This window comes from Corvus hawaiiensis, chromosome 2, assembly GCF_020740725.1.
Source record: "Corvus hawaiiensis isolate bCorHaw1 chromosome 2, bCorHaw1.pri.cur, whole genome shotgun sequence".
In the NCBI taxonomy this organism is placed as follows: domain Eukaryota; kingdom Metazoa; phylum Chordata; class Aves; order Passeriformes; family Corvidae; genus Corvus; species Corvus hawaiiensis.
This window is the reverse complement of record NC_063214.1, coordinates 50020079-50042294: the sequence shown is the minus strand read 5'-3', so window position 1 is coordinate 50042294 and position 22216 is coordinate 50020079. Positions and strand designations below refer to the sequence as shown.

At 37.9% G+C, this 22216-nt stretch overlaps 1 protein-coding gene across 2 annotated transcripts in view; it reads right to left on the bottom strand.

The window, feature by feature from the left end:
• Positions 1-6362: 6362 nt before the first annotated feature.
• Positions 6363-22216, bottom strand: part of NUP58 (nucleoporin 58) — a 35942-nt gene continuing 20088 nt past the window's right edge. For both annotated transcript variants that reach the window (XM_048294913.1, XM_048294914.1), the window contains exons 13-16: positions 21717-21918; positions 15758-15856; positions 12866-12961; positions 6363-8340 (exon numbers count right to left, since the gene is read on the bottom strand). In XM_048294913.1, the coding sequence (XP_048150870.1) occupies positions 8171-8340; positions 12866-12961; positions 15758-15856; positions 21717-21918 (567 nt within the window). In that variant the 3' untranslated portion in view covers positions 6363-8170. The remainder of the gene's footprint in view (positions 8341-12865; positions 12962-15757; positions 15857-21716; positions 21919-22216) is intronic.

Genomic DNA, 22216 nt, shown 5'->3' with positions numbered 1-22216 from the left:
CAGCTTTAGTGATTCCCTCATTGGGACCTCCCTCCGACCAATGCTGTTTCTTTGGCTGTGCCTCGGCATAGGGCTACGCGTAGGGTTAGCCGTCAGTCAACCACAAACCTCAGAGCTACGGGGATACTTACAGTGTGAAAGGCATGCCAAGCGGAGCGCGACTCTGCCCCAACATCGCTCCCTACTCTTCTTTCTGCTTGGTACTCACCTGAGCCAAAATGCAGAGGAGTGTTCACTTGTGGAGTAGATCCATCTTTCGACTGTCTGCTCTCATAGTGAGACTGGCCAATGTGGTAAGTCATTATTTTCATAAAGTTATTTCAGCTAAAATATGAAAACTACATTAAAATATAGGAATTTTCCACATTTACACTTCAGTTTATGCCATGCAGAGCATCAAGTATTAGAATTTTATCAAATGCAGGAAGAGGATACTAAGGATATTTCAAAGAAGAAATTTACTGTTGTTCACCTTCTAAAGCCATACTGCAGGACAAGGATTTGGGCACCATATATGCTATGGAAGTAGCATCAGCCCACGGATGTTACCTTTTATTGCACTTACTGCCTGCACTGTAAAATCAGTGAGGTCCAAGAAGAAAAAAGTGCTTCTTCTCTAGGTACAGCTCAACAGGACTTAGTACAGCTAAGATTGCAGTTTGGGGGTTTATATAGGGATTACTACATCAGACAAGCAAGAAGCAGCAACTTGTTGAGGAAAATTAACAATATTGCTGAGAATATTTCCTAGATCAGGACATTTTTATACTGCTTAGAGAAGAAGTAAAAAAGACTGTATCTGCTTGAATCATTCCTATTTTACTTGACAGTTATCTAGCCTGGCAAGGAGGCTTTAGAATTTTGCCCCTCCCTCCACTTCCCAGGGCTAACTTTAAATGATACATCCAGCACTCTGCAGCAGTGTTAGATTTTTTATATTTCTGTTCTTCTGGTACTGCTGTACCATTGTGTTGGTATATAACCTGCTGGCATGGTATCACCAACCATCTACCTGAGACCAGGATCTTACCCCCTTATCTCTTCTGTCCCTGTATTTCCCAGCAGCTCCAAAGCTTGGCAAGCTCTGATGCCACCCCAATACGGATATCACCGTGACACAGCAACAAGCACCAGGTACTGCAGCATTAGAAACAAGTCATTGGGAGAGGTGATGATGAAGGTGGTAATTCTCAAGTGTAAAATGGCAAATTATTCAGAGTATTTCTAGCTAAATATTGTTACTAAAAAAGTATAAATTTAAGCTAAATATACCTTTGTATTTGACCTGCCTCTCCACTACAGAAATTAAATTTGTACAAGCTGCCACAGTTCCAGCCTCTTTTTCACTTGCCCGATAGAAACAGGAGGTTGCTATTGGCACTGACAGCATCATCACGCCAGAAGCCAATACAAGCAATGTTAAAAGCCTTCCCTCTTTGGTCTCAGAGCAGTGCTCAGCATCAACTTCTCCTTGCCACCACAGGATCAGGTAGGAGCTTTGCCCTGTGGGCTGTACCACATAAGCTTAGTTAGCAGCCAAAGGTCTCCCCCTCCCCGGGAATAAGACTTGTTTTGGTTTGGCTGCTGGAGGTATGTGAACCTCTGCCTGCTCCTTGAAAGTTGTTCCTGTAGTTTAAGCACGAAATTGCTACTGTGGGGGCAAGCAATGGCCATGTCAGGTGCAGGGAGTTCCTTCAGACAGCCACCAGTTCCCTTAGTCAGCAACTAAATAAAATAAGATAGAAGACAATTCCTATTTGAAACAGATGTAATGTGCATTACAAAGACTCATTTCCATGGCATTAAGGCTGACACCTTAATGATATGATTCCTTCATATCACTTCTGTCCATTCACTTTGTCTGACCCGACGTTAAATTGGAAGCCCCATAGTTGTTAAAGGAGGCAACACTCTGGAGAGCTGTGCCACGCACAGGTGCACCAAACAAAGGCAGCACAGTGGTAAGATACAGGTATGCTCACCATCACTCCTCCACGCATTGTCACAAAAGGAGTGGTCTCTGGCAGAGACGGAGAGATGTCCCCACACTACTCAGGACTAACTGCTCACTGACATTGCTTCCATTAAGCATTTGGGCCCACTCATTCCAAACTTTGTTTTGAAAGATGGACTTTTTTTTTTCAGTAAGGACACCTTTATCACATCTATTTTACCTTACCCCTGGATAGAACCACAGCGAAAGTGTTTATGCTCAAAGGTTACATTCCTATATGTGTATGTTAATAAAGAAATAAGGGTGGCCCAAACAGCCAAGGTATGCTAACACTGTCAACAGAACAAGAAGGTTAGGGTGTTTTTCCACTTCAGGGTAGCTTCTACTTAGGTACTTAACCACGGAGTTAATAGACTACCCAACTGTACACAGCTTGTGCATACTTTTTTCCCCAAGGTTTCACTCCACTGAAAGTCTACTCAAGCTGCCCATCACTTTTTTCCCCACATGAGAACTTATCCCTTTCTCCTCTTAATAAGTATTTTTCAAATAAAATTTGATTTTGAATTCTTGACTTTGCATATTCATCGAGTCCGTGTTTCTTTCCCTTTTTACTACAGCACAGTGACTGATCAAAACCTCATCCTCCTAGCTTGCTTTTGTGACCAGCATCATCATTTCCCCAGAAGCATATCCTGTTGCCACAAAGTGCCACATTAAATGCACAGAGGGACTTTTTTTCCCAGGAGCTATATACCAGCCTCTAATCAGAACTTTATTTTGGAAGCAATTACCCGACATTCTAATAAACTGCTGTCCTGCTGGTACCCAAGCACATGCCGTAGAGTGATCCCTGCATTAAAGAGAAAAGAAAAAAAGAGAAATCCATCAGTCTGTGAAACATTACTTGAACAAACAAGTATCTTTTCCCTCTTCAGCTATTGACCTATTTAGGACAGAAGTATGTATTTCAAGTTTTCCATACAACTGTGCAACAGAAATGACCTGATATCCTGGTGGGGCCTGATCTGTACTCAAACAAATGTAAGCTCAAACTTGTAGTTTGTAGAAGGTTCTAAACTTAATCATAACCTGTTGATAATAAGCTAGAATTGCCTTATCCCTAAAAGGTGAGAAAACAGAAAACAAAGCTAATGAAACATGTAGCCTACTCACCTCCTCACTGTGGCATTTAACTGCAGCCATGGGTTATAAAGATTAAATTCCTGAGGTGGACTGAAAAAAGCATTAAGTAATAAACCTCTTAGCAACAGGATTCAAATGGCTCAAAAGGATTGTTCAAATGTTGAGTTCACCAAAATTCTACCACCTTAAAAAAAAGAATATGTTTATGACATGGAGACAAAAGGTGACATACCTTGTCATAGAATTGTTTAGATTGAAAGATCAAGTCCAACCATTAACCTAGCATGGCCATGTTCACCACTAACCCACGTCCCTAAACACCAAGTCCTCATTGTTTTTGAACACTTCCAGGGACAGTGGCTCAACTACTTTTCTGGACAGGCTGTTCCAGTGAAGAATTTTTCCCTAACATCCAAACTAAACCTCCCCTGGCACAACCTGAGGACATTTCCTCTTGTCATGTCACTTGTTACCTGGGAGACTGACACACACCTGGCTACACCCTCCTTTCAGGCAGTTGTAGACAACGATAAGAGCTCAGGGCTCCCCCCCGAGCCTCCTTTTCTCCAGGCTAACACCCCCAGCCGCTCCTCACAGGACTTGTGCTCCGGACCCTTCCCCTCTTCCGCTGACCTTCTCTGGACACACTCCAGCCCCTCAATGTCCTTGTAGTGAGGGGCCCAAAACTGAACACATGACTGGAGGAGTGGCCTCACCAGTGCCAACTACAGGGGGATGATCACTGCCCTGGTCTTGCTGGCCACACCATTGCTGACAGAAGTGCACCTGTCCAAGCCATGAATAGCCAGTTTATCCAGGAGAACTCTGTGGGAGAACGTGTCAAAGGCTTTACAACAGTCCAGGTAGAAAACATACACAACCTTTCCCTCATCCACTGAGCTTGTCACCTTGTCACAGAAGGAGATCAGGTTGCTCAAGCAGGACCTGCCCTTCACAACCCCCCCTGCTGGCTGGGCTTGATCCCTTGGTTCTCCTGCACATGCCACATGATGGCACTTAAGAGGATCTGCTCCATGACCTTCCCCAACACTGAGGTCAAGCTGACAGAGCTGTAGTTCCTTGGGTCTTCCTTTTGACCCTTCTTGCAGACAGGTGTCACATTTGCTGACCTCCAGTCAACCAGGACCTCTCTGGTTAGCCAGGACTGCTGGTAAATGATTCAAAGTAGCTCGGCCAGTTCTTCCACCAGCTCCTTCAGCATCCTTGGGTGGATCCCATCCAGCCCCACAGACTTGGGGCTAGGGGGCATGGCAGGTCACTGACCATTTCCCTGTATTTGCTGCATGTCAGCTACTCCTGCAAGGGCCCTGTGATGGCAGTATGGAACTGGCAGCCTCCTGCCACCTGGTGAACATTCAACACTGAGCTCAGACGAAATGATCCTGAACTGAATTAAAACGAGTTGTCCCATTCACAGCAGAAAGCCTTGTGCCTTACATCCCCTCACCTCTCCCCACACTTTATCCCCATCACACCTCCATTCTCCTTTTAAGGAACCCATGAGCCTGGTTGAGTGGAGATGGCACATCACAGCTGTGCTGGAGCTCCATGGACACTTGCAGTGGGTACATAGTCTTCCAGGGATGCTGCAGGCATCAACTCCATGTCACGCCCCTCCCCAAACCCAGGTGCCCATTTCCAATAGAATCCATACCAGTCAATGACTGTGATACTTTAACTGTCCATCGGTGTCTGGAGACAGCAGCCACAGTGCTGAAAGGTACTTCATGAGAGGGATGAGAGGAACAGCCTGACAGCACAAGCCCAGCAGTTAGTTCCAAAACTACGTAATTTGTTGCTGGAAATTTTTGCACATAGACAGTTCTTTGCTCTTAGAAACTTGCAAAAGAGTTTTAGGGGAACAAACTTTTTACAGAGCATAAGGCATTTATGCTCTAGGGTACTGATAGATACTCTTAATTTCTCATCAAGAATCTACAAGGCATTTCTTCTGCTGAGACATTCCAAGTATAACCAGTAACATAACTGAGCTGACATCATTTCTGGATTATTTCTACTGTTCTCATGAGTAGCAGAGTGGAAATAACTAAAGAATTGCCACTGACATTAAAGAGGGAGGAAAAGGCCACTAAAGCTGTATTCCCGAACCTTAATTTTAAAAAATGATGCTATAAATACAATCAAGATGCAAAATGCAGTTGTTAGGAATATGTAGATGGAGTGTAGCTGAATTTGGATTTTTTGTGGTGAGGAAGATGCATAAACTCTGTCCCACTCCACCTCATTTCAATCTCCTCCCTCACAATTCACAAGAAAGAAGCAGGTGTATCTACCAAACTGATCTGACAGGAACAAAGACAAATGTGAGTGCAAAGAAGTTCTGGATCAGAAAGAGGTTCCTGAACCAACCAATCTAAGGCATACCTCTTTCCCTTCTCCTGCTGTCTTCATCGTAGTGAAAACGCTGAAGGAAAAACAAGTTAATTCTACTAAAAGAAAGAGGTCACATATCTAAGTTTATCCCACAGCTGTACAACAAAGTACAAACTAATAGAAAACCTTGTCTTACATGTCCCTTGAACCTTCTTCCAGTACAGACTTGTCTTTCTTCACAGAACAAGTAATCCAGACTTGATTTAATTTCATGGTGTTTAAATATAGGTCAGCTTCTTAACTGGCTTTGTAGAAAACCAAGCCACACCTTGAATACATTTGTATTTTACACTCTAATCATATTAAAATGTCCTTAAATTGGGGGAGGGGGAATAATTTGAAACAGTGTCTACAGTGCTGATCCCTGAAAACCATGGCTAAATTCAACCACCCATAGTAATATTCTGGGAATATAATCATTTAAAATCCCGTTTTGACTTTAGTTTGTACTACAATATGTGATTATTCTATTATATAATCACTTTTTCACTTGGGCTAAATTAAGGACATAACTGGTTTTTAATGTGAAAAGAAACAGAGCACAGGTACCCAGGAGGCTCAGACTGTTTCCCAGTTTACAAAGCCATTCCTAGTGCTGTGTTATATTACACCATGATCCAGGTTTATATCATGCACTGTGAAGAAATTCTAGACAACCCCACAATACAGTACCTCCCTTTACCCCCCTCCCTCTGCACTTTCAATCCAGGATCAAGGCCCTAATTTCAGCAAGAACAATTCTGTACTATATGAATTCTAGGAAAAACAGTTCTACATATTAGCCAATGAGGTTTTTGTTTCTCCTATAAAGTAGGAGAACATCAGAAAATGATCTCTCAGGCAAATATGTATTACAAGGATCACAGCATTATTGTTTTATTGTTTGCACAATGGTAAGTTGCACATATGGACAAACAGTACACATTTAGAATTAGTTTCACAAATTAATACATTATAAGAGTCCAGTGGTTTAACATATTAACTATTAAAAAAAGCAGTAACAAAGGAATATAAACATTACAGTTTTGACTGCAGCCCAATAAAAGTTTAAAAACAGACTGAAATCAAAATAAACCGTAAGCTTTATTTTTCTGTGACATTAAAAAAACACATATCCCTTCCTCAGAGACTGCTCACAAAGATGCAATAACATACAAGTACAAAAGTGAAGAATTCTGTGCTCAGTTTCCCTTAATTTTATCAGATTAAGTGACATACCAAACATTTGTCAAAGAGCAATCACTGCTGTAGGCAGACACTTCCAAACCATACAAAATGGTAGTAACGCTTTAACAATAGAAAGCAAAAGACAAAACCTATACATAAAATCAACTTGGCTCCAAAGTTTCATGCTCACACATCAACTGGTATCATTATTTGCAAAGAATTGATCTATTATTTCCTTCTTAAGATATTTTCCCAGATATTCTTTGTGCACACCCAATTGGAGATGCAGAACAACAAGCTATGATGTTGCGGTATGTAAGATTCATAAACTACTGCTGCAATAGCTTTAACCTTCAAATTACATCATTTTCCTCCTCTGTTCTTGAGCAGCAAGCTACTGTACTACACCTTGTTTGGAAGCAGATGCCCAACTGCTTTTAAGGCAGTGCTGACAAGAAGCTCATGAATCAACTTGGGTTTGTAACGCCTAATTCGGGTTTTCACTAGGACAGCACATCCTCTCTCCCTCAACTGCAGGGGAAAGCTTATCCAGCCTGACAACTCCTGCTTGCAACGCAGACCTTGTGGCATCCTGAGCTTTCAGCTGAAATCCTGCAGAGCCCTACTCTCCAGCTCAGGAGAATAAAAACCAAAATCAAACAGTTTGGGAACATCATCTATGAAATGTCTCTGTTGAAATCTCAGATTCTTCTTCAGAGTTGGCTGCTAAATGGGTCAAGAAAAAGGTTAAAAAAAACCAAACCAAAAACAAAACAGCTGCTAACCACTATCTACCAAACTCTATGAAACAGTAAACACTGTATTTCAGCTGGTTTTAAACAACAAAACACAGAAGCAATGATGACATAGCCTGGGACCCACTATTTGAAATTCCTAGGAACATCAAGATATGGGACCACAGGGCAACATGGAGAAACAGAACACACAAAGAAAAGGAGATCTGTCTATGGGGTAAGGTATGCACATCTGTGTTTTATACATATATATATATACACATACATACACACAGACGTGTGCACTGTACTGTATATATTTACATCCATATAAACAAAAACACCCTGAAGTAGATTTAAAGGCCATATCCAGGAACAGAAGATATGAACTCTAGTATTTGTACTAGAATATATTTTATCTGTACAAAAAAAAACAAATATGCATATATTCATATGGTATAAAGCTTATTAACAAAAAATATTCTGCTACTAACATTAGGTTAAATAGATGATTTTACAAGAATCTTTAATAATAATGCAGTATAGAACATTTCTAAAACTAGGGCCCAAAATAAGAATACATAAACGAGTTTCTATTCACAAGAAAATAGCTGTTCATTATGATTTCACTAGGGAAAAGTAGCAAAATTTTTATAAATCTCCTGGGATGCAATTTAATTAACATATCAATCTAGAAAAATAGACTTTTCAGATGAACAAAGTTGATGCACTTCCCCCTCCCTAAAAGGAGGGCCTATCTTTTCCCTCGCTTGTTTCCAGCTGGAGGTTTCTTCAGCTGAAGAAGTTGCCCGCCTGTCCCAAAGCCTGCAGATGCAGGATTAGACACCCCGAATGTCAGGCCAGCTGATGCTGTGATGCCAGGATTGCTGAAGTTAAACCCAGATGTAGTCGAGCTCCCAAAGCCTTATGGGGGAGGGAAAAATATTTTAAAAATATAAGTTATATCAGGATTGTAAATTTTTTCTCCTTGAAGTTTTGAACACCAGCCACTTTATTACCAGCAGTTGAAACACCTTCTACCAACATGGATCAACAATGGTAAATCACTCTGCTAGAGCACTTGGACTTGCCATGACAACTTGGATATTGCAGCACTAACACAGACTACCTCAGTGAGTGCAATTACATCCTAAATCACAAGTCTGTTATACCATTATCCATACAAGAGTAGCACACAGAAGTCTCACTGAAACTGTACAACAGAAGAACCATAATTCCTCAGGTTCTCAGCATAAACATGCAATGCACTCCCTAAGGTGGGAGGGAAGGCAGAAGATACAGGTGGACCATGGACCACTCACTTCACTCACAGCAGAGAAATGGCAAAGCTGGAGTTGGAGTGCTCAGCCTTCTTCCTACTGACTTGGCTACCTCTGCCAGCCTTTGTAACATACGTGGCACAGACAACACCTTAAATGTGAGGCAGAAAAGGTTCAAAATCCTTGCCAAATTGCTTATATTTAAAAACACCCTTTTATGACAGACCAAAAAACAGCACTAGAAACAAAGCTTTGGAAAAACTGAGCGACTAGCTGAGCAAATTGTGCTGTTTTAACTCCTCCACCCCCTTCTATCAAGGTAAACAAACTGAACATGTGGTTCAGCTATGAAACAACATCTGTTTAAGAAAGTCTTCCTACAGTTTCCAGCAACACTAACTTATTTGACTTTCTTTTATAAATTTATATCAGTTATGCACAACCAACTTGGATAATAATTGGATAGTATTAGAGAATGCTAGAAATTTCTCAAAGATTACTTAAAAAGAAGCAGAACTTCGTAACTTCACTTTTTGTTGTCTCAAGAGACCACAAACTAGTAAGTATGACATGAGCCAAGTTCAGATTTTAATAAAGAGCTTTATACAAGTTGTACCTGAAAACCTGCAAACAATTAAGATAACAAGAAAAATAGGACTGGTTCACAATCAAGAAAGAGTATATTCTCAATATGCATTACTTTATATTGCTTCATTAACTGTCTCTAGGAGACACTTAAAGCAATTCTTTGGTCACATCAGTATCTTCAACTCAATGCTTAAAATATTTCTGGCGGACAGAAATAAAAGCCCAAGTGGTTGTCTCATCAGAATCCTAAAGTAGCCCTTACAAGCCTGATGTTTTCTATTCTCTCATTTGCTACTGACACTCTGCATTAAGAACTACCTCAAAACATAACACGAAACTCTTCTTCCTGCAATGTCTGGACTTGGGTTACACACATCATATTGTTAAAAAAATTCATCATTAACATTCCAGTAACTCTCAGTCCTCTGGCATGCAGTGGTCTGCATGGAACTCATTGTCAGTGTAATGGCTGTGCACATCTAGAGTGTGACTGATGATAGTGACTGATAGTGTTCATTTGGGTCTTGTCTAAATTTTGTGGGTTAATTTGTCTCTCATCCTAGGATGTAAGGGGTGAAACACATGCAGGTGTTCTTCCATTTCCCTGACAACTCTGAATCCCAGCCAAGATGTATCAGGGAGTCTCATGAATGACAAAAAGTTATCTTTTTACTTCAGGTATGCGAGTAACCTCGCAGGGTAACAGGCAAGCATTGCTTCCCATAGAAAACATCATGAATGCCATTCATAATAAAGCTGCATGTGACGTATCATGTCAGGGGCACAGCAGGCAAGAGCACAGTGCTCATAAATTACCTCCACCTTGCTGCTTCCAGATGCAGGGATTATTTTCAAGCATGCAGAGAAGGCAGTCTATGCTTTATTTGAGTAATATTACAGTAAGAGATGCATAAACTATGTGATAGAAGACTGAGAATTGTTAATTTAGATACAGCTTGGAAAGTAATAGCTGTTAGAAGTGACATTAAGGGCAGCCATAAAAGTATAGAAAGGCAGATGTGAAATTCATCTAAATGATTTTCTCCTGTCATGGCAGCATAACAAGGCCAAGGTACCAAGTTTTGTTAGAAGTAAACCAAACACTAAAGCTGAACATTCAAATGAAAAATTTTCAAGATAAAAAACTTGAACAAGGTATATATTGAGTCTTATTCCTGTTGCAAGAAAAGATAATCAGTCAAAGAATAGCTCAGTTTAGAGGGAAGACTCACAAAGTCTCAAACCATAGGTACAATGTGATCAACAATGTCCTTGCTGAAATTAGAATTATTTAATGTGCAAACAGTGATTTTCAGGAAGTAAACGACAACCTGCCCTTCGAGGACACAGCCTTCACATCTCCCTGAAGGGTGTTATGATCACACTTTATTCACTGGGCTTGTGCATCTCTGCTTCTGTCAGTAAGCCAAAGATGAGTACACAACTCCCCATAACAGTATATTTTTGGTAGTTTTAATACTACAGGGAAAAACAGCAGTTGATCACATGGCAACCTATTCCTGCTTTCATCTTACATACCACAATGGGTGCTCTAGGTCAAAAAGTATTTCAAGAACAGCTTTGACTGATTTATTAGCCTCTCTATCTAAAAGTTGCTCATGGATTATATTAAGGTCTGTTTTTCAGCAGTATGAGTGCATCCAGTCATGATCCCACTTGATTATCTCTTATGTCATTTACTGAGGCTGCAATTCTTCAATAAAAGTAAGTCTCCAACAAGAATTTTCAACTCAGATCTTCAAAGTATATTCAGCATGTTTGCACAAAAATTGCATTTATACACTCCCCCTCCTCTTAATGTTTTATGAAATTGTTAGGGAAATTCAATGGTGATTTTTCCCTTTTCCTGTTACTTTAAGAGTCTTAATGCCCTTTACAACAGCCCACTCACATTAGCCTTTCTGGCTGCCATTAAATGAATAAGAGTAGGAATTAAATGGGACTTCTTTTGGAGTCAGCTTTCCACAATGTCTCTGTGTTTCAGAGGGAAGCCTGAGACACTTCCATCTCACATCTGTGTGCACTAAAGGAACTCAAGGACTATCAGAGGACTCAATTTTCTCCTCAAACACACAACTTGAAACTGAGAAGAGCAGTAATACCACTAGAAACATTTTCACATCTTTTAAAGCAATTAAATCTAACTCAAAAAAAATAAACATCTGACAGAACCAATTTGGGGATCTTTAATTTTAATTGTAAGATAAGATCAAACCAATGGAAAACCTATGGAGGAGACCTGGGGCAGCCTAACAGCCTGGAACAGTGTGTGTTGGAACACACACTTAACTAGTATTCCCATACACATTAGTCTGGGAAAATACTTGAGTGCTCATATCTAAATCCAAGCAGCAACAGTGAATTCCAGAACCCAGATTCAGAAATAAGATGCAACCATTACACAGTAATATAAACCAGTATACACTTTCAGAATCCTGTAAATGATATCTAAGAAAGAGGACACAATAGATTAAAAAAAAGTATATATAACCTGGCTAGCCTCAGATATCATTCAAACCCATTTATACACCCTCAATAAAATTAAAAATCCTATGCAATCCAGATGCTATGTGACAATGTTTTGGATATAAAACGTAAAAGTTAGTGTGCTTCTGGGCTACCAAATTTTTAATAGTGGTTTCTATTCCATAATCCCAGTCTAGATAAGGATTTCATGACCACTTGATTTTCTAAGCACAAAATGACAGAAATTACATTTCAACTCTTTTTATTCCTGGTTACCACTTTCTGTAGCTGAGACTCTTGAGATAGTTGAAAATCTTTATTTTATTTGATGCAACCTTCTCACTTGCAAAAGAGACACTGACAGCACTGGCTCCATGACAAAGCCTGGTCTGAGGGAAATGGTATTTAAATTGCCTCTGCACACCACCACCACCACAGCTAAGACAGACTTGCTATTTACTTTGGCTTGATACTCCCGTAGTGACGGACAACTGAGCCATACAAGTAGTTTTCTAATTCTATTTAATATATTAAAACTAAATTTTTAACTTTGTAATTCAGCAGCTTGAAACGCTGCAATGTTATTTATATACAATGGCTAATTTAATATAGGATTAGGAACAATAAGCTGCAGGGGAAAACCTTAAGCAGTGTAAGTCTTCCAGTTGTTTCTCATATTAAGAGCTAAGTAAAAGAAGGTTGATGCTTGGACACCAGATCCTGTAAAGAGAGTTCCATCAAGAACTTACTAGGCTGTTAACATTCGTGAATGTTACACAGCCAGCTTAGTGAGTGATTTCTACCCTATAATACAAAGCTTAAAGTATTTTACAGGCCTAACAACTCATCACTAACCAAGGAGAATCCAGAACAAAAAATCAGTGCTTCCTAGTAAACACCAGCAAAATTCTGTTTTCTTTTAATAGCAGTTGAACAAATATTTTTCTTGAGACATGATCCTCCTTCAATGTGCCACTGAAAAAAGATTGTAAAACAGACTATAGAAGCTATTTGATTGGTAACAGCTTAGCAAACTATTATTCCTATTTAAAAGGTAAATAGAGATGCCACGAATTCAAAAGAAACAAACCAACCTGCACTTAGACTTCCTGATGGTTTACTTGTAGTTCCAAACCCAAATGATGATGCTCCTGTGGCACTACTTCCAAAGGCAGAGCTACTTCCAAATCCTAGGAGGATAATAGTAAAGACATACAACAAAAAAAATTACAGAAACAGCAATTAAAGACACATAGGTTTTAGCTGAGTATTCTAAACCCAAACATAATTCTAAGCATTATTTGGTAAACAAATATTCCTAAGATTATTGCCTGAAGAGTATTTTATTCTCGACACAGCATAGTGTTAAGAAAACAGTGCAAACTGGAAAGCATTGAGAAAAATACTACCTTCAAAATCCAAAACTGAGTAAAGGAAAAGTTATAAAAACAGGCATTGTAAACTATCAGAGTTTAAGAAACTTCAATTGAATTGCTGTTAAATTGGCAGGAAATGGTAACAAAATGAGCTAAAACTAAGAAATTTCAGATACAAGTTGCATGACTTTTATTACAGAAAGACACAGTCTTAATCTATAACTCTAGAAAAAAAAATATGCTTAAAACAGAGTAAGCATTTTCTTCAGTTTACACTTAGCTCATTTTAGAGCCGCTCCCCTTCCAGTTTATTTGGGATCAGCTTTATCTAGGAAACTACAGAATAGGTTAAACAGAGAATAGAAACAAATTTCACAATATTTAATGTGAAAAATCATCATAAAAGGGCAGCCATAGACATATAGCTGTGATAAAATTTAATGCTGTTGATTTTGTAATTGACATTCATAATTTTATAATATAAATTTGTTAAGGTTTCAAATTGTGTTATTAATAGGAGGTCACTTAGAAGGAAAAGTAAGTTGATATTTGCAGCTTGAAATAGAGGCCAGACAATAGGAACTGTAAGAAAACTGTATATTCTCCTATCAGCTATCTTAGATTTTCAAAGAGAACAGTATTTGTATTTGAGGAAATCATGCTCCCATCTTACGTTTCAAGTATCAGGAAAAATCCTTTTATTTACTGCAAACTGAGCCGTTAGCATTCCTTTACAGAAATATTTTTGAGATTTTAAAACCAGTAAGGACTGAACACGCTATCTGAAGCAGTGTTCTCCAGTTTCCTGAAAATTTTAAATCAAAGGGGTATTAAGGGTAGATAATGGCAAGTATCATTTCAGTGTAGGACAGTTTGTTTAAATGATACAATCTTTTGCCCTATCCAGGCTGAAATTCATAACCAATGATCAGGCAAGGCTTCTGTAAATATTTAACAAAGCATAGGATCTATGCTAATAATATATACACTTACATGCAAAAGCCTCTGTTTATCACTGACAAAGTATGCAGACCATTAATCAAGGAAAGAGCAAATTTCCCCAATTAAAATGGCACTTCCAGAGCATACACTAGAATTTGTCCTGTTCAAACACCTAAATCCTTAAGATTAAAAAAACCCAAACAAACTTAAGTAATCAATCTGCTAATTTGTTTCCAAGAACACACCTACAGGCTATTTTGCAGGTATTTATTCTTCTACACTTGCTTCCATCTGATACTCTTACGGATTTTTTAAAAGACATTTTGCAAATTAATAATGCAAGCAAATACCTTCCTAAGTAGACAGCTAGGAAAAAAAAGAGAATACAGGTAAGAGAAGTCAGGTTTTTTGGCCAAAACTAGAAGCAGTTTACTTAGCATTTATTTACTTGGTAAGACTGGTGAACAATCTTTAGTCTACAACCTTTTCAGCAGAAATGGAAGAATTTTATGGGGTTTTTTTTAAGGCATTTAAAACATGGTGAGGAAAAAGTGGTAATTCCAAAGTAATTTCCTTTTAGCCCATTATTTTCACTTTTTTTCTTGTTTAGATATACAGATTTTCTTTCACCTGAAACAGCTTAAAAATCTGATGAGAAGGGACATTGGTAGATTTAAAGATAATTTCAAGATGATTATTTAAGGTAAAACTCATGTAATGTTCAAGTTACATCACCTTCCCAATACTGAGGGACATTTAATTATTTTAAATGCATTACAACACTGACTCATATGTTCAGCTCATAGGTAAAATGTAGGAATGTGGACTGAGGCTGCAGAGAAGGGAGGATGTAACAAGAAAAACCACATTATGTTTGTGGTCAGCAGAGGTAACAATTTTCTTTGCAGATCTTCTAAAAGCTTCAGAAGACATTAGTGTCTGCAGGAACGCCAACCTATATAGACAGGAAATTTATATGCCGATTAGATTCTACTAACCACTTAAATGCTATCTGTAGTTCTAGTACTGAGAACACACTACACTTAAAAGAAAAGGTCTACTCTTTCACAGTCATGTGTCCTCCTGGAACATATTCCCCACCAGCACTATTAACATTTTCGTAAGTATTTTTCCCTCACTTTCACACGTTGCTTTTTCAGCCTGGAGAAAGATTTTTTTTTCCACCTCACCACTGAGGCACAGAGTGACTGCTAAAGCAAACAAATTTGAGCAAACAGGATTCCAGAACAGCAGTAACTTTTTTAACATTTATTCTTAATACAAGCAGAAATGGGTCCCTACAGTTAAAAGGTAAAAAACTTCTGAGGATTACCTAGAGCGTGATCTAATGTCTCAGGTGCCCAACTTTCATATACGTAAAATTCAGTCAAGTTTAGTTCCAAATGGAAGTACTTGATGTCTTTCCCTAGCTTTTAGAGCACAACTTCTATGTTATTACCTCATCCTGTTCATCTTGGGGTTTCACTACAATGGCTTAGTCCTAGCAATTCCTTCTGCAAGGCAGGAAGAAGCCTGGAAAGCACAGACCTGCCAAATTGTGAGGTTTTCCCTGAAACAGATCATCCTCTTAGTGGAGTTAAAGGTTTGCAAGAGATTCAGCTGTGCGGTATAATAATTCAATGAAAGATTAGAAAAGTTAAAGTGTACCTCCAAGGCTTGAAGAACCTAAGCCACTTGATTGCAAGCCAGTGCCAATACCTGAACCGAATGGCGTTCCAAAACTAACTCCCAGAGATGGCTGTGGCCCTGGTACAAAAAAAATGAGAACAAACTTGCCTTACTCTTTTCATAGTAAAGAGGTCCTTTATTTACTTATTCAAGTATCTGATAATGTGAACATCATTGCTTTCAACAAATCCCATTAAGACCCCAGATTTTACCTCAAAATTTCTCACTTAACTGTCTGCCTCTACATTGGCAAAAATCTAAGAAAATACTGATTGTAATAAGGTGAAACTAACCAAAACTAATAACATAAAACCATAATTTAGTATTTTTAAAAGTTAACCAGTCTCACCTTAAACTGTAAAACGTTAATGAAAACCTTGAGAGAACTCATAGATAACAACATTTTGCCACCTGTATATTAATGGAATCAGAGTAAGGGAACACTTTCAAATTAAAAACATAAGAACTGACACTAATGTACCTAAAACTGTATTACCTGAAGTTAATTTAATAAATATGTTTCTTCAAAACTACTCAAGTATTCCATCCAAATTTAAACAGAACATTAAGATAAAAAACAAGACAATGACTTTATTTTATTAAATTTATTGTTCATTTTTAAGCAAGTCAATTACACAGTAACATGACAATTCATTTTTTTCCACACAAGTGATAACTGAGTTCTGTTAAGCTCTGCTACATAACACCATTCAATAAGGTAAACTAGTCAAACCACCTGTTTAAATAACCATTTACAGAAGGCACAGTTCCGTGTACCTTAATGAATTAGATACATTCAAAATTTCAGAGTCAGAGTTTGTTCCATAATTTAAAAAAGCTGACAGTACTCTCCCTGCATATTCACATTAAGATGCAGGACTGCCAAAAAACAATTTCAGTCTGCAAGATGAAATTTACAGTCTCAGTTCCTTTTTTTTTTTACCTTAACCATGGGGAATAAAGAATCAACTTGCTAGCCCATTACTAACACATTTTAAAATAATTAATTCTGATAAATAATTAATATATTTTGACAGTTTTCACAGTACCATACTCTATTCCTGTCTTTTTCCAACAGTTTTCAGTGCACTATTATAGAAGTGTAACCATTAAAGATAAAATACAGTGCCAAACTCTTAATCCACAGACATCTGCACCTCTGCTCAAGATGGCCTTCTCCATCTTTGAACATACTTGACATCCTAATATCTGTGAAAGTGGTGATTTATTCAAATATTACGATAAAGCTCAGATGATTTTGGCCTTTTTCCTAAACCATTATCACATCTGGGCTATTTTCATTCAAAATTTCCCATTATTAATATTTATATAAAGTTTTTAAATGTATTTGAAGCTCTTAAAATCATTTCAGTATTTGAAGATTTAAATGGAAATCATTTTGAATCAAGTGAAAGGCACTGTATATTGAAAATTAACATCTTTCACTAGGAACACAAAATTCTTGTGATCCAAGCTGAATGACATCTGTATACTCCAAGTAGTGTTAAAACTAAATTTTAAGGGCAACTAAAGTTGTTAGCCTTCAGTCTCTGCTTAGCAGGGAATAGTTGGGAAACCCAAGCTATTTCTTCCACTTAAAAAAAAGTATATCAGATGTCACAATTACAAATTTCAACAGATTTCAAACTAAAGTTGTTTACATCCAGTTTAAATACTGATACATCTACCTAGCAGCTCTTAAAAAATAAGAAAAAAGATTGACAATAAAAAAACCAAAACCCCCTACAAGTCAGTAAGCTAATAAACTAAAAGAACCCAAACCCACATATCCAGTTCCTTCTCAAGTACACAGGTTTCTATCTCAGTAGGAGGCACTGTTAGTGGAAGACCTTATAAACAAAACACTACAGTCCTCCAGGCCAAGCTTTTTACCAAATGCAATATGCTTTTTTTAGCGCCAGTATAAAACATGATACTAAAACACCTCAGATAATATAAAACAGGATCTTATGCCTTAGACTAACAAGCTTTTTATTGAGCAACAGCATATGGTATTTGTTGATTTTGTACCATAATGTTCTGAAGGTATCATCACTGCTTATATTCTTGTAAGTAAACATCATCTTCAATAGCAAAAAACTAGTAAGACTCTTTGATGCCTAGAGTATTAGCAAGAAAAAAATGGCACTTCTGGCTATTACAGGTACTAGACAAATTCTTTGTAACAAGTACTTTAACATTTTAAAACTTGATGTATTTGCCCTGTAGAGCTCTTCAGTTTAATGAACAGGACCCATTACAGAGAGCCCAGACAGGTCAGACAGATTTCCTATTGATGTTCTACAATTTTTTAAATCACAGCTGCTCCAACAGTGAGCAAATTTAGCGTCACAATTTAGATCTGATTCTGACAAAGTAATACACCAGTTAATTTTAACCGAGGTCAATATCAAACCACACAATAAAATTTTTAAGTGCTATAAAGATTTCAGTATCCTTTCCCATTACAACTTCAATCTCATACTGAGTCAAGTCATAATGCTTTGACTAACTTTGTACTTCACCAGTTAAGGAGAGAGTGAGTTGTTCAGGGGTTCTTTATAGAGGAGAAAAGGTGAGCTCAAAGAAAAGCATTTTTTTAGGAATTTAGTCTTACCCGAAAAAGATCAGTTGCAGCCTCATGCATTTACAGGTCTCACTGCACTAGGCTTTCACTTCCTTTGAAATATTTTACTGTAATCCCATTAATCATAATAGATTAGTCACCACCACTTTAACTTCCATGCTGCTCAAGATTGCTCAGGGAGGGTGCAGGTGAGGCAGTGTTTAAAACTCCAGCTGCTACTACAGGAAGGCATGACCAGCCTCGCTGCTACCAATAAAGCTGTGCTCAGAATCAACGTGCCAAACTAGAGAGAAAAGTTGTGTACAGACAAAACTTAAGCATAATTTCAATAATTCTAGCTCCAAAAAACTGCACAAAAATTGTGCTTTAATGTGCACACCACAGTCCTGATTATCCATCCCAGGCGAGCAGTGGAGTGCATTTTTGCTCCCTTTCCTCCATACGGCCACGACTCACTGGCTTTATTTCAGTAGAAGCCAGAAATGTCTTGGCATACAGAGAGAACACAGGGTGCATATCTACACCCAGGAACTGGGGAAACATTCCCTGATCCCACATCTTAGATGTAGCTACTAAACTTTTGGCTTCTAAAAATAAATGTAAAATAAATTATTATCTTTTTCAGAGAAAGAACAGTAACTAACTCTAAGTTAATCTTATGAAATACTTAACCCTGTAAACATTGAACACTTTTAAAAAGAGACTAAGCATCCTGATCCAATACTAGAGTATTATATATTACATTTTTCATCAAAAACTTTGAAGGCCAGATTGATTCTCTTGTTTTATTCTCATCTTCAAAAACAGCAACAGCATATCAGGTAGTACACAGACATTCCTTGCCCCTCCCTTTACATGTACCTCTTTTCATAGCCTTTTTTCTCAGAACCTTTTACCAACCCTCATCTAGCCCACCCTTCAGGATCTAGATCTTGCGAAGAAATATGTGCGCTTTTAACTTCTAGCAGATAGTATTTCCAATTCATAACAACATAATACAAAGCTAGAACATGCAGCATTTGCAGTTCTACTACAGCAAATGGCCATCAGAAAACTCAAACAACGAAACGAAGAGAAGGCAGTCCTTAAAGATTCCTGCAAAGTTGAAAAAACAGATTCTTCTCCTTTTCCAAAACAAAAAGTGGCAGCCTTAATCTGAAACTAGGAAAAAGTCAAGCACTGAAATCAGTAATTTAGGAAAGCTACAAAATGTTCCCATCTAACAAGCCTTTAGGACCTCAAGATATCTTTGAAATAGTTTAGGCCTGACTAACTGTAGTTTTGATCTAGAGGGAACTCAAAGTACCTTTTTTTGTTCATCTAACCCTAAAGAGTTTTAAGTATTCTTGAAGTGCCACTCAGAACATCGATCTATTTCTATTTCTTCAGCTCCTCAAGTGAGTTGCACAGAGGGCAAAAGTATTACAACTGAATAAGCAGTAAAAAGATTGATGCCTACTTCTGTTGGCATGTTTGATATAAATTAATGGCTTTGTTCTATCTGCATCACTCTTGTAGCTGACATATTTTTGGGGTTTAAAATACTCTGTCAAAACAACCACAAAAAAAGAGACAAACCCCAAACCAACCTTCACAAATTCCGATTTGTTCCTTTCACTATAAAATGTTACAAAGTATCTCACAGTACAGAGTCACATTACCTCAGTTGTGTTGGTACAGGCCAATTCTGCCATTTGTTTTGGGTTTTTTTTTTCCCCCCCTCCTCTCTTCATTCCTATTACTAAGAGTATTCACAAAGTCATGCCATAAGTGGCATAAGTTTACTGAAGTCATTAGCAGTTCCCTTGAATCTGGACTAAGAAGTTCAGGAACTTCAAATCCCTCACCTTGATTCATGAAAATGCAGGAATGACTTTAAGTGTGACTACCCAACAGTATGACTTCCATAAACAACTAATCCTGTAATGACCACTGAGAGTCTTTAAAAAAAACAAATGTAAGAAAAGGAAAAAAATGAAGAGTAAATTACTTTGGCAACATTAGGCTGCACAAGCAGTGTGCAACAATACTACTATCTGTATTAAAACCACTAAAGCATGACATTACATTAACTCATGTTTTCTGTTTAAAACCAAACTCTTTTCAAGATGCCACTTCAACAAAATTTCCATGGATTAACATAGCAGCAACAGAAAGACTGTGGTCTATGACTGAAATTCCAAAAAGAAGTATTTCATAAAGATTTTGGGTTTTGTTCTGTTCAAAGTAGTTTGGCATACTTGTAATTTAAACCCATCTCCCTGCTGTTCAGAAGGGCAAGGGCTGGAAGCACATTGTATTTCTCTTATGAAAAGGCAACGACAGTCTAATAATGTGTCAAACTTAAGGTGGTTGCTGCATATGTCTCCAATTACATCATTCAAAATATCACTGCTGTTACAACACCAGAGAAAGCACTATGATTTTCAGTACACCTACGTAAATAACATTTTAGAAAATTAAAGGTAGAATGAAGCTACCTATACGTTTCATAATTTGCTGACATAGATATATATCCATGAACAGGGGTTCAAGTAAAATTAAATGGAATTGACCTTATTTCTGTTCAATGATGACATATAAATTCAGTTGTCCGTATTCTGAAATCCCTCTCAGAGAGGGTTGCTTAGTATAACAATGTCAATTAAGGTGCCTTAAGTTATTTCCTTTGCCGTATGTATCCATTCTTTATTAGGAGTGGGTCATGCATTTCCTCTATTTTGGCCTTCCTCTTACTCACACGCCTAGGCAGAACCACTGACCCACTCTACTTTCTCTATTAATTATGCACAATAGCAGAATGGCTAGCAAAAACTGCTCCAACATCATACTGACAAAGCAGTTGGCTACAAAATAAGCCAGGCATCTGACTTCCTATTCTACAGAGGTTTGCTTCACTATCTTTCCTGTTCTACAGCCTTTTTCATTTTACAGTTCCAAAGTGCTATATAAAAATGAATTACTAATTTTACATAAGGAAAAGATACTATGCATTTAGGTATTCTCTCCTCTCCAATTTAAAATAATTTACTGCAATGATACAATTTCTGGAAAGAGACTATACTACATGTATTCAGAGATGTTACTTAAGAGTGAAGACTCACATTCCGAGGGGTAAGTCAGAACAATACAGTAAATATCACTAATACAAGTAAATTCACAAGATTAAGTATCTGTTGTATAATTATTGCTAAGTCTACCCTGCATTTTTCTATTGGCTATGTATCAGTAACTTCGCTCATCACAACGTTCAGATTTTTAGTCTAACACAAAGGAAGACTTCATAGAAAATATTACACGAATTTACTATTGTTGTAACACTAATAATCTATAACTTGAATGCACTCAGACCTGTAGCAGGCTGTTGCTGCTGAGTAAGTGTTGCAGCCATTGCAACGGCTGCTGCATTTGGTATGTTGCTGAAAGGGGTCGGTCCAGTGGTAACACGTGGCGCGCTTTGCCACTTCTTAGCTTCTGTTCGTCTTGCCTCAAACACATCCATGGCATCTCCCAGAAAGCTTTTCCTGTAGCCAAGGTATTGGTCTTTGAGCATCTGAAGGGGATGTGAGGAAGCCATTTTAGTTCCATGTATTGGACATGAACCCTTAACTTAATAAGGAAAGAGAAGTTGTAAATAACATTTCCTAAAAGGACAAAAAATCCCACAAAAAACCAAACCAACAAACACCACCACCAAAACAAACTAGAAGCTCCCTCCAAAACCCAAAAAACCTTGTCAGGCTATGAGCTAGAAAGAACTGGTTTGCAACAGCTACAGCCAGAACAGGTTCCATACTTTAATTCTGCAAAGCTGTTAGCGTAACTGATACCATTCAGTATGTTAACCTAAG